General features: G+C 44.6%; 2 protein-coding genes across 60 annotated transcripts in view; one reads left to right on the forward strand and one right to left on the reverse strand.

Annotated features, from left to right (window-relative positions):
* LOC310659256 (uncharacterized protein) overlaps positions 1 to 13,304 on the forward strand; it is a 516,050-nt gene that overhangs the window by 39,264 nt on the left and 463,482 nt on the right. For 2 of the 10 annotated variants that reach the window (XR_014502672.1, XR_014502673.1), the window contains exon 1: positions 9,853 to 13,304. The exons of the other annotated variants lie outside the window; for them this stretch is intronic. The gene's annotated coding sequence lies outside the window, so the exon portion shown is untranslated. Of the gene's footprint in view, positions 1 to 9,852 lie in introns of those variants that run through there. 10 annotated transcript variants of the gene reach the window in all.
* The window catches only part of CELF2 (CUGBP Elav-like family member 2), a 523,411-nt gene that overhangs the window by 17,102 nt on the left and 493,005 nt on the right, over positions 1 to 13,304 (reverse strand). For 22 of the 50 annotated variants that reach the window (XM_083402120.1, XM_083402090.1, XM_083402104.1 and 19 more), the window contains one exon: positions 5,622 to 5,744. The exons of the other annotated variants lie outside the window; for them this stretch is intronic. In XM_083402120.1, the coding sequence (XP_083258246.1) occupies positions 5,622 to 5,744 (123 nt within the window). The remainder of the gene's footprint in view (positions 1 to 5,621; positions 5,745 to 13,304) is intronic. 50 annotated transcript variants of the gene reach the window in all.

The following is a 13,304-nucleotide window of genomic DNA, read 5'->3' on the forward strand; positions in this document are numbered from 1 at the left end:
ACAACCTGATTGGCTTACAGTAGAATTCCGGAATTAGCCAATCATGTGCACCCCATTGTGTAAATAATGTATATAAAGCAGATACTCTGAGGGGACATTCATTCATTCCTCCTCACCACTATGAGCTGAATAAAGAGCATGAAATCACTTTGCGACTCTTGAGTATATTTCAGTCCTTTTGCAGGACATTGGTTCCAAGTGGAACCAATTTGAAAAAAGGAGAATGGACAGGGCAAGATTTTCATATTCTCAGGAGCAGGCCTAAATTCCTCTCCAGTATGGATGTGTGTATGTGTGTCCAGGACCTTTTGGGTCCAAACTGATTCCTGGTCCTCCCTTGAACCTCTCTGACATCCCCTTTCCCTTTAGCCCTACCAAATTTAGTGCTCCAACATCAGTTGGACCAGGGTGTTAGGTATCTTCTGGCTTTGCGGTTGCATCCTAAATGTCCCTGGAACCCATTGTTCTGGCCTTTTACATCATGCATCTGTTGTGGCCATTTTCGGGAAAGAATGCATAGTGAAAGCGACCTCGAGGGTGAATTGCAACTCAACTAAAGCATTCATGGCAGACGGCCACTCAAGCTCTGCTTAAAAACCTCGCCACCTCCCAGGGGAGACCGTTCCCCTGTCAAACAGCTCTTACTGTCAGAAAGTTCTTCCTGATGTATGATGTTAGTACCCTGTTCTCATACCGCACCGAATCAGTGGGAAGGAGGCCAGATTTCCCACTCAGCCGGTACTATATATATATGCATGAAGAATTCAGTTCTGCAAATTGGACACTGAAATCATTGCCTGGGCTGGGAGCATAACTATTTGCCCCTCCACTCCTTAGATAAAATGGTTATGTCCAGTTGACTGCATTAGTAGCTGACATATTGCTTAAAACACAACGAGGCATGTTGCAAGTATGATGAAGAACTAAGGTGGTTGAATAGGGGCTGTTAACTACACCTTTAGTGCACATGGAATTATGAGTGGAGTTATTCCTTTTCATAAGGCACACATATAGCGGGAGGCACTTACGTTGATGTTGGCATTAGGGCTGGGTGATTTATCGTCCAAAACCGGTTTGAAATCCATATTGTGATATCGGTTTCCTATTTTTTGACCTGACAATATACAGTGGTGCCCCGCAAGACGAATGCCTCGCAAGACGGAAAACCCGCTAGACGAAAGGGTTTTCCGTTTTTCAATGCGCTTCGCAGGACGAATTTCTCTATGGGCTTGCTTCGCAAGACGAAAATGTCTTGCGAGTCTTGAGATTTTTTTCCGCTCCCCAACCCCTTTTTCTAAGGCACTAATAGCCTTTTAGCAGCTAATCCGCTAATCCCTTAAGCCTTTAATAGCCGCTAATAGCTGCTAAACTGCTAATAGCGCTAATCCGCTAATCCGCTAATAGGGTTGCTTCGTAAGACGAAAAAACCGCTAGACGAAGAGACTCACAGAACGGATTCTTTTCGTCTTCCGAGGCACCACTGTATAGCAAATCATGATGTGTGTGTGTGTGTGTGTATGCATGCTATGCAAAAATCACAGTGTGGGAAATTCCGTGAAGCCAGATAATGCTTCTCTCGATTCCTGCAGCCCCTGTTAACTCTGCCATTTTATTTTATTTTAAATTTTAAATTATTTATTATTTATACCCCACCAATCTGGGCAACAAATCAGAACAGGCACTGGCAAAAATCATGATACAGGGGAAACTGTGAAGCCAGCCAATGCCTCTACATAGCTCCATTCTTATTTCAGACATTGTGATATATCGGTAGATAGCAATGTTTAGCTAGTGATGTATCACGCTGTTGAAAACCAGGCATCGCCCAGCCCTAGCTGACATGGCAAGCGATGCTTTCATTAACTAACGCCATATTCATTAACAGCTAGTGAAAATCTATTTGATACTGGAAGTGGGGGGAAGTTACAAATTGATGTCTTCCAGAGCTCCCACCACAGTGAATCAAGCAGACACTCAAACTCTTGTTGTTCTGAAATGAATAATCTCACAGCAGTGCTTAATAAACAGCTGGAAGTTGTCCCTGGATTCCTAGAAAATTTGATGTACTGACAGCATAATGCTTCCAGGCAGCTTTTCTTGATGTTGCTGCCCCATTGTTGGCTAGCCTAATTGTTGCAGAAGATGAAATGTATAACATTCACACATCCAGGGGTTTTGCCTTCAGGAGTTATACTTTGGCAGCTCTTTGTCTTGGTCACAGCAAACTGATACTTTTCTCTGTTTTTTTTTGCTGGGAATGTTACCCCCTGAACATTAATAGATTGCAAAAGGGAAGTATTCTTGAAGCAATGAATGAATCATGATGACATTCCCTGGGTCTGTTCAACGAAAGTGCATGTGGGCAACGGCAAATGTAATTGCTAGGTTATATCCCTTCTCCCTGAGACACTAGCCTTCTGCCTGCAGGGATCTTTATTTGCTATGGGGGAACATTTCATTATTGATACCCCACCCTCTGCACATGCTGTCTCTAGTGATACAGCCCAGAAACAAATCAAACCCTCAAAGTGAGAGCTATGATTGAAATGTATTCCCTTCCTCCTTTTGTAAAAAACACACACCATGCAATAATAATTAAATAGCACAATATTCTGCCTCTTAGAAGGCAACCGGCAATTTAGGTATCTGTTTGTTTTCTGCATCTATAGCAACTTTGTGGGGAGATTTCCATTGGATAAATGATGTTGGTGGATGAGTTAAACCCCTTCTCGCACCGTCAAGGCTGTGATTCCATGGGTCTTCACCCCATGGAAGCACAGGCAAATAAGAACACATTGGGAGATCAGATTACTGATCATCCATACCATGTCTAGTTTAGCCCTAAAAGGTTGGACAGACTCTTAGAGGAGAAATACTACTATCTCTCTTAGTTTAGACCTACAAAGACTATTTTGCTTTGAAAAATTGGATTTCCCCTGCGCAACTAGGTTTGTGCTGCAATTCCCACATACACTACACATGGGGATAAAGTAAATCCCATTGAAATCAGAGGTCCTTCCTGGGTGTACAGCTTTGGGCTCCACTGCTATTCAAGGATCACGTTAGCTTTAACCAACTGCCTGAAGATGGGGAATTGTGCAAGGAATTTAATCTCTAAGGAATTTAATCTCTCCCCCCCCCCCGTATAAGTCCAGTGAACTGAGGCTGCCTGCAATCCTAAAGGTAAAGGTAAAGGGACCCCTGACCATTAGGTCCAGTCGTGGCCAACTCTGGGGTTGCGGCGCTCATCTCGCTTTACTGGCTGAGGGAGCCAGCGTACAGCTTCCGGGTCATGTGGCCAGCATGACTAAGCCACTTCTGGGGAACCAGAGCAGCGCACGGAAATGCCGTTTACCTTCCCGCCGGAGCGGTACCTATTTATCTACTTGCACTTTGACGTGCTTTTGAACTGCTAGGTTGGCAGGAGCAGGGACCGAGCAACGGGAACTCACCCCGTTGCGGGGATTCAAACCACCAACCTTCTGATCAGCAAGTCGTAGGCTCTGTGATTTAATCCTATGCCTGCAATCCTACACCCACTTAAAAGGGAGTAAGCCCTATTGCAAGGCTGAGAAACTTGCTGCCCTCCAGATATTGTTGGATTCCAGCTTCCATCGGATACCCTCAGCATGGTCAATGGTCAAGTCTGATGGGAGCTAGAACCAACATTGGGAGAGCCATGGTCTCACTGTCACTGCCTTGTTGAATTCAGAGAGGCTTACTCGGAATAGACATGTTTAGGATTGCGCCGTGAGGGTCCGAAACCCCATGAGCTCCAATTATTCCATGTGATAATAACCACACTTCTGAGAGTTTAGTTGATTCCTGGAAGGTTATGCATTTTTCAAAAACTTCTTTCATACGACTGAAAATGTGGAGGGGGGTGGATTTAATCCCTTTGCTGAAGGTAAACCTGGGTGGCGATTCAAAAGAGCACATCAATCCAGCTATTGAACATGAGTGACTGGCATTAAGCTACCTGCCCTTTGCAGAAATCTATCTCCAGCCAACCAGAATATTTACTTCATTCAAACTGCATTACTGCATGTTGTGAAAAACTGCATCTATTAAATTCAGCTGGGGGGAAAGCATACTGACTAAAATGTCCGTTTGATTTTATAAATGGCCCATAGCTTGCATTAACAGCATGCCTAAGAATCAAAAATGATTCGCCCCTCCTTTTGATCTTTCACTAGGCAGCGATAAAACGGAAAGCTTTCTTTCCAGCAAGCTTTCTGGAATGTTGCACTAAAAGAGCCATGGAGAAATCAAGCGAGGGACCCTCATCCTGTTTCCAGCAGCGGCTAGACATGTGCTTGCAGATAGCCTGCAGGAAACAGCCTTTTCATGTCGACAGCCCACAGCTCCTGCTGTTTGGTTCCAACTTAGTTCTCAAAGGTTCTGTAAGACAGACTGCAACGGGCAAAATTTGCAAGCATTTGTCAAAGCTGCTGCGCCGGCTACACCCATTCCTTGAGATGTCTGATTTGCCTAGTGACACACGCCTTAGTTATACCCCATTTGGATTACTTGTAACATGTTCTACACAGGGCCGCTCAGAAACTTTACCTGGCTCAAAGAACTGCAGCCAGATTGCTGACCAGGGTTGGTTATAGGGGGAATACAACTGTTAGGGTTTCTATGAAATGTCCTATACAGGTGTATAAAGATAACAGTTCCTGTTTGGCTTGGCTGAACTAAGAGAGTTGCAAGCAAAGAACCGAATACTTGCAGAACCAAAGACTTGCAGATTACGTTACATCGTGCAAGAGAGTGTATTCAGAAAGGATTCATTCAGGCAGTGGCGTAGCGTGGGTTGTCAGCACCCGGGGCAAGGCAAGTAATTTGCGCCCCCTAACCCGTGGAGCCAGGTAGGGGCAGAGAGCTGCGAGTGCGAGCGCCCCCCCCAGATGTTGCGCCCGGTGAGGCCGGCACCCCCTGCACCCCCCACGCTACGCCACTGCATTCAGGTGTCCTACATGGCAGGAAACAACTTCGTTGCTACAACAGTTCCGCTGGCTGTTTCTGGGCACAGTTCAAAGTGCTTGTTATCACCTACAAAGCCCTACAGGGATTGGGTCCAAGCTAACTGAAACACCCTATTCCCTCATAGGAACCTGCTTGGGTTCTGAGATCTTCGGGAGAGGCCCTCCCCTCGGGTCCTGCCACTCTCACAGGCACGCTTGGTGGGGGTGAGGGCCTTCTCGGTGGTGGCTCCTCTCAGACAACTTTGGAACTCCCTCTTTAAAGAAGCCAGACTGGCTCCCTCCTTGCTGTCCTTCTGCCAGCAGGTGAAGACTTTCTTGTTTTTTGCTTGGAGGGGGCCAACCTACCCAACCCCTAGGGATGCCCCAGGTCTTTCCCATCCCTACTTAGAGATTGGGGGGGGGGGGATTGAACCTGTGGACTTCTGTGGTCGAGGCACTGGCTCTGCCACAGAGCTATGGCCCTCTCTGCCCCCCAGGGATATACTTACAGCAGCTGCAGTGAGTAAAAGGAGTATGCGTGCACTGCGTGGGACTTTCATGGTTATGCATCCCTGTGACAGAAGCACAACATGGAGGGGAAGGCCTCTGGACTTTGCATAGCAAATGGGTGAAAACTGCTTAAAAAAAACTGACCGTCTGCTAGAAAGGTCCTCACTCTCATTTCATCTTCCAGGCAGGTATTTGTCAGTTTGGGGGATACGGGCAGGTAAAGGAGCCCTTTGTGGTTGGAAGACAACTGCAGCGGACTCCCAAATGCTGAAATAAAAACAGGGACAGAAGAAAATGTCCAAGATCAGCGTCCCATTGCCCCCAAATTGCCAGTAACCAGGCAGGTCACTTCTTACCTCACCTGAAGATTAGCTTTGTAATGAGTAACAGTGGCTGATATAACGAACTTCTCTGATAGTCTATTTTTTTTATTTTATTTCTAAAGATCAAGCTGCATTCTGATGTAAATTGGTTCCCTGTGTCAGCTTGCACATTAAATGAAAAAGTGCTTCCTTCACTTACATTTGTCTTGGGACAGTCTACATAAAGTAAGAAAAGTGTGTGCTAACCTTATCGGGTAGACTCCCTCCGGTTGAGAGCTGGCATGCTGCACATAACTAATGCCCCTATTACATTACAGCACCTTTCCAAGAACTCAGTTAATTAGCCTTTGATGGATTAGACGTCCCTTAATATGCCACAAAACATCTAGGCCCACAAAAAAAAAAATGTGCCGGCGCTTTTGAGCGAACTGCGAGACCTGGTGCTTGTGGTTGCAATGAGCCACTTAATATTAAAGCTCCTTCAGGTGTGGAGTTTTATTAAGCTTCAAATTAATTCTGATGGCTTAGAACTCACAGCCTGCTCCTGGTCAGTGCTTCTCATAAATCGCTGTGGTGTACAAGGTAGCATGTCTACCCTGTGCGCGGCATAGCTGACAGCAGCGCTTGATGACGCCGCGGCAGCAAATAACCCGAACAAGGCAGCAATATAGCTGTGTGCCGGTTTGTACGTGCAGAACGTCTAAATAGTCTTCTTCTGGGTCCTGTGTGTCTGTGTGAGTGCAGATATGGATCTTAGATGCGTGTGGGTTGGGCCCGGAGTATGAATCATCTTAGCGCTTCCAGATCTATAGACCGCCCCCCCCCCCGGGCGCCACTGTAGCATAGAGACTGCAGTACTTTCCAACATTTCACTGGCAAATAGTTTGGCAGGAAGGGAGTATGTCGGTAGCATCCCTATTCTCATGCCAGAGAGAATAGCTCAACCTAGGGTTGCCATATTTAGAAAAGTGAAAATCCGGGCAAAAGTTGTTGAGCAGGTTTTGGCAAAGTTGTTGAGCTTTTTTCTCAAATAAAAAAAAGAAGAGATTTTAAACTATTTTTTAAAGAAATTCACAAAAATCTATACTTCTGGCATGTCTGAATTTCAGCAATTTCTATCCGGAGGCTGTTTAAGATGGCTGAATACCAGCTATATATGGCAACCCTACCCCAACCTCTTCTCTCTAACACACAAACTATTGCAAATGGTGGAAAGGTTCTATTCTACTGTATGTGGTGTTCATCTGATCCACCCTAGCCTCTCCTGTAGAGATTTAAAGGACAAAACACACCTCTTGTTAAAAAATATATCAGTGTGGCCAGCAGATAGAACGCAGGGCAGGGCAGTGCAGATACGAACAGCCTCAAATCTCAATAGATGGAAACATTGGGAACCAGTGTCCCTGCACCCTGCCGCTGTCTCCCATGTAAAATCGAGGTCAAGGCTGCCATTCAAGGGTGCTTGGAACACTGAAGCCACACTTCTGCACATACTGTGGCCATCATAATGACGGGCATTTTGACTGCTTAGTCAGCTTAATAATAAGGGCTATAAACGCCATCTCCAACTCCTTGAAAGATTCCATCAACAGTGTCTCTGAAAAATCTTACACATCACTTGGGAAGACAGGCGAACTAATATCAGTGTACTGGAAGAAGCAAAGATCGCCAGTGTTGAAGCAATGATTCTTCAACATCAACTTCATTGGACTGGTCATGTTGTGCGGATGCCTGGTGATCGTCTCCCAAAGCAACTACTCTATTCCAAACTAAAAAATGGAAAGTGTAATGCTGGTGGTCTTAAGGCAAATCTAAAAAAATGTAGTATAAACACCAACAATTGGGAAACACTGGCCTGCGAGTGCTCCAGTTGGAGAACAGCCTTTACCAAAGGTGTCATGGGCTATGAAGACACTCAAACTCAGGATGCAAGGGAGAAACGTGCTAGGAGGAAGACATGCTTGGCAAATCCACACCGTGATCAGCTCCTGCCTGGAAACCAATGTCCCCACTGTGGAAGGATGTGTGGATCCAGAATTGGCCTCCACAGTCACTTACGGACTCATTGTTAAAACCGTGTTTATGGAAGACAATCTTACTCAGCTACGAGTGATCGCCAAAGAAGAGAAGAAAGAAGAAGGGCTGGGCCAAACTAGACATGACAAGGGAGGTGTGTGGTAAGTGTTGCATAGTTTGCAGTAGCTGCATATGAATGTTCCTGCATGTTTTCCCCTGCAGCTGAGGAAAAGAGGCCTTTTCCCCGCCTGAGAGGCGCAACCTTCCAGGGGCTGTGTGGGGTGGGGCCAGAGGCACAAGAAGGCACAACAAGGGATGTGACTTTGTACAGGAGGCTGCCTTCCAGCCACACAAAAGCCAGTGGTTTCTACAGACATGCAGATTTCCATCCAGGGTCAAGAAATCCCTTCTTATACTTCAAGAACACATTTCAGCCAAGTGGCCTGACCTGGGTAGGTGCCAAAGATACCGAGAAAGACCTAGAGGGCTGCACTTTCCCAAGGACCAGCAGTTCTGCAATCATTCCACAGGTTAACAGATACAAAGGAGAGGGAGGAATTGAAAGTGAAAATTAAATGGGATTTAGAATTTAAAATAGAACAAGAGAAAGGGGGAAATGCTACTTTGAGCTTCAGAAAGTGCTGGAAGATCCTTCCGGGTTGTGAATCTTCTTCATCACACAGCACTCAGAAGTTGAGCAGGATGAAACCCCCCCCCCCAAAAAAAAACCTAATTTTACTTTTCACGCCTTTTCAGAACCAGCTTGAATTAGGAGACTCTACTCACGTTTTCCGGATATATTTATATCACCAAGTGCAATAAAACAAATGTCAACGTGTTACTTACAAAATATTTTGTGGATTTTTAGAGGAATAAGATGCAGGATTTTGAAAACAGCCATCTCCCAAGATGAGCCATCTACATTGATTCATTTGGAAAACTGTCATACAGGTACAGTTATTTTTAGATAATTTTTGGAAGCGAATCATAGATAGCACAGTGGGTGTACTGGCCTATAACAAAATGTCACCGTGGCAGGCTTGAACTGCCTATTGGAGAGACACACATTGTGCCGAAGTGAACAAATAAAGAAAAAGCTTTTAAAGAATGTTGGGCACAGATGTTTTGTGATGCTCCTCTGCTGAAGCTTCCTAAACTTTCTATAAAAATGGGCTGCATTTCAAACAATTGTGTTCTAAACTTGAATGCTTTTACCTAACAAAGGCAACCTTTTGTGCGATGGATAACATAATGAATAACCCATAAATCATTTAACTGCATCCCGAGGGAGAAGAAGAGAGATTCTGTGCAAATAGATTTTTCAGCAGGCGGACTGGTCAAGAATGCCAGAGACAATCATCTACATTTATCTGGGAGATCAAGTGAATTAATTGTAGCAAAACAGGAGGCAACTGCTTTTATCAATCTTGTAGGAAGTTTAGAAGAATGGTTGCCAAGCCGATGAGGTAAAGGTCTTGCCAACAAAGGTCCATATAATTAAAGCTGTGGTTTTCCCAGTAGTGATGTATGGAAGTGAGAGCTGGACCATAAAGAAGGCTGATCGCCGAAGAATTGATGCTTTTGAATTCTGGTGCTGGAGGAGACTCTTGAGAGTCCCATGGACTGCAAGAAGATCAAACTTATCCATTCTGAAGCAAATCAGCCCTGAGTGCTCACTGGAAGGACAGATCGTGAAGCTGAGGCTCCAATACTTTGGCCACCTCATGAGAAGAGAAGACTCCCTGGAAAAGACCCTGATGTTGGGAAAGATGGAGGGCACAAGGAGAAGGGGACAACAGAGGACAAGATGGTTGGACAGTGTTCTCGAAGCTACCAGCATGAGTTTGACCAAACTGCGGGAGGCAGTGGAAGACAGGAGTGTCTGGCGTGCTCTGGTCCATGGGGTCACGAAGAGTCGGACACAAATAAACGACTAAACAACAACAACAAAGGTCTGTGGATATACAAGCCCAACACCGGGATATCTCTAATCACTTGCAGGAAATGCGGGGCTCAAAGGCTGCAGTGGGCATAGAGTTGGAAGGAGGATGCAGGAATCTCAGCTAAAGCATCCATGATAGATGGCCATCCAACCTCTGCTTAAAACCTCCAAGGAAGGAGAGTCTACCACCTCCCAAGGGAGATCGTTCCACTGAAGAGCCCTGCTGAATTAGGCGTTTCTCTCTCTCCCTCTCTCTGTGTGTGTGTACATGTTGGACAATTCAGATGGAAACAGGAGCAGAAATGGCTGAAGTTCACTTATTTACGCCTTGTGTTAAACAGAAATCATTCCAGCAAATATCGCCAGTTCTGTTGTCGGTTTCAATCTGCAATTTTGCACTGCATTTCCTTTGCATTGAAATGAATGGCCTTTGCTCTGAAATGGGACAGTGTGGAGTAACATAATGATAGCATAGTTAATTATATAAAATTCTGCCACGGCAAGACAAATGACACCATTTTTGTTGTTGTTGTTGGGAGCCGTACTGCAGTGGAACAGAAGCAGTGCTGCATGTGACAAGTATGGGAAGGATCAGAAATCAGCGCCTTCTTACATTCCTACCAGAGTGGGTGGGTGAGCTCCAGTGTTACTTTAGAAATTTAGGGGTCAATGCTTGGAATCTCCAAGGTCAGATTTTGGGTCAGATCCTTGCCTGAAATCCTGGAGGTCAGAAGCAAAGCTGGATGCTCAGTCTGAAGTCCAAATAAGAGACGGAAGCCCAAAACCTCATGCCGCTTCCTCAAGGCTACCTAAACCTGCAAATCCTATAAACCTGTACATGCCGATCTTATAGCCTCATTCATCACAATTTTATATCATTCAATTAGCCAGCCAAGAAATGGCTTCCCCCTCAAGTGTACTGCCACTTTTGTTGTAATAAAACGAGAGATGGTCTCTAGGTGCCAAGCAATCGGCTGTTCAATTAAAATAGTTCAATACTAAACCCCACCCCCCCAATACCTCTTGCGACGGGAAGGAAAACAAAAATAAATAAATAAGTAAATAAATGGAGGGCGCGGCCCCTTCCTTACCATCACTGAAAGGCAAATATAAATGTTCCATTATAGTCCAGGTTTTAATGGAGATGCTTTAGAAATGGCACGTGAGGCTTTAGAGAACTAAATGCATATTCCACGGAGCGGAGAAGAACCAGGAAAAGCTTTTATTCAGGTTTACAAAGTATTTAATGGAGTGGAAAATGTAGAGCCAGATAAGAAAGTTGAAATCAAAGAAGATCTTAACAAGGGTTGTTTCTGGGTTAGTTGTAGAGTTTGCAAGGAGGAACAATGCTATTAAACTGATGTTTCTGTTTGATAGCAGGATTCATAAAGGGCTGCTATTGAGTCCCTATGCTATCTCTCTGAGATCTCTATAGTCAAATCAGAGGACAACTTTTTGGATCAGAGCTCTGCAGAGCATACAGGGACGTGTAAGTGAAGAATCTTACTTCTTGCAGCATGGTTGGCTCTGAACACTATCATCATCATCATCATCATCATTATTATTAGTAGTAGTATTGAAATTTATATACCACCCTTCATCAAGGTGGTTCACAAGATAAACTTACAGGATAGAAACACAAAATAAAAAGTTAAAAGAAAACCAACCAAAGCAATAACCCCCAGAATTGTTGCTGGGGCCTGGGCTACTCATTGCATGTGATGGAGAGACATCCTTGCCCCATCTTGGCAGCAACGACTCTTAAAACAACCTCTCGTTCTGCAATCCTCGTCATCTTAGAGCCTGGCTATGTGTTACATTCAAACATTCCATGTTTTGCTCATTTTAGGCCTTATTAATAGTTAACTGACTAAGGTATAGTCTGAAGGTACAGGAGCTCATAGCCTTACTTGAAGCTAAGCAGATCTAGGTCTGTCCCATGTTTGGATGGGAGACCATTGGCCAACTTCATGAATATTGTTTATTTGAGAGCCGGTGTGGTGTAGTGGTTAGAGAGTTGGACTAGGACCTGGCAGACTAGGGTTCAAATCCCCACTCAGCCATGAACCTCACTGTTTGACTTTGGGCTAGTCACTGCCTCCCAGATTAACCTGCCTCACAGGGATTTTGTAGAGGTTAACTGAGATGGAGGAGAACCATGTGCTTCACCCTGAGATACTTGGAGACAAAGGTGGAATATAAATGTAATAAATAGTAATTATTTTCCTCCTCATGTGAAACGAGAGATGAAATAGATAAACAATGGACAGAGGTAAGTGGCCAGAAGCCCATGCACAAGAGGGACGTATTAATGGGTTGAGGGAACTCCGAGATTTACGGATGTAAAAATAAAATAACGCAGGACAATAAGGAGAGGAAGCTAAGGGGAGGGGAACCACAAAAACAGCCTGAGGAATGAGCATGCTCAGGGGGCATGAAATGTTGATGGACTGTTGGGAGTGGGAAAATGGAATGGCGTGGCTGGGATCCTAAATGGGGAGAACGCCACACAACAACATGCCCCGATCATGAGCTTCCTTAGAGATTTCTGGCTAGCCACTCTAGGAAAAAGATTCGTGGGCTACACAGACCAGTGGTTGAATCCAGCACAGTTATTCCTATGTTCAGAAATACCCTATCACAGGGCACTGTTTTCAGTGCCAGAGCTCTTTCAGTCTCTAATTTGATAGCTGATGGACGACCGCTAACAACCTCAAGGCTTCTATATAAATTTACAACGACTCTCTAAGACCATTCTCCAGCCATTAAACACATTTCCAAAGCATTTCCAAGTTTTATAATGCTTAGTGCATGGCAGCTTCATTAAAGTCAATGGAGCTGGTGCTTCTCTTGTATACAATTTTCACATTAAGGGAAAGAATGCTAAATTAGCCAGAACAGTAGCTTCTGAATTTCATAATGGCGTAAGGATTTGGGAGTTGCTCTGAATGTATCAGAGGTTGTTACTATAAGTGAGACTTGATGAAAATAAACACGTTTATTCTTTGGGGCCTGCGGCTTTGAGATGAAGCAAAAGGCTAAGACCGTTTGGCCACTTTTTAAAACAAAAAGCATGCCCATTTTTACTTTTATTTTTAAAAAGCGATTTGCACATCTTCAACAAGCAGATTGGACAGGTGTCACTCATACACTGACAGACTTCTGGAACCAGGGGCAAATGTTAAGCGATGGGTGGACTGCCCCTCAACAAAAACTTGCCACATTATCACTGCTTCTGCGGTAATAATAATTGGACTGTTTTACGAGGGCTTTAAAAGGGGATTAGACAAATTCTGAAAGGATAAGGCTGTCAGTGACTACTAGTTATGATAGCTATATGTCAACTCCAGGATCAGAGGCCACAGGCCTCTGAATACCGGTTGCTAGGAAACGCAAGCAAGAGAGAGTTGTGCTTATGTCCTGCTTAGACACTTTCCATTGGAATCTGTTGGGCCACTGTGGGAAACAGCCTGTTGAGGTTGATGGGTCTTTGGTTTGACAAAGTACTGTTCCTCTTACATTCTTATGATGATGATGATGGGTAAG

Source organism: Podarcis tiliguerta (genome assembly GCF_965153285.1).
Source record: "Podarcis tiliguerta genome assembly, chromosome: 10".
NCBI lineage: Eukaryota > Metazoa > Chordata > Lepidosauria > Squamata > Lacertidae > Podarcis > Podarcis tiliguerta.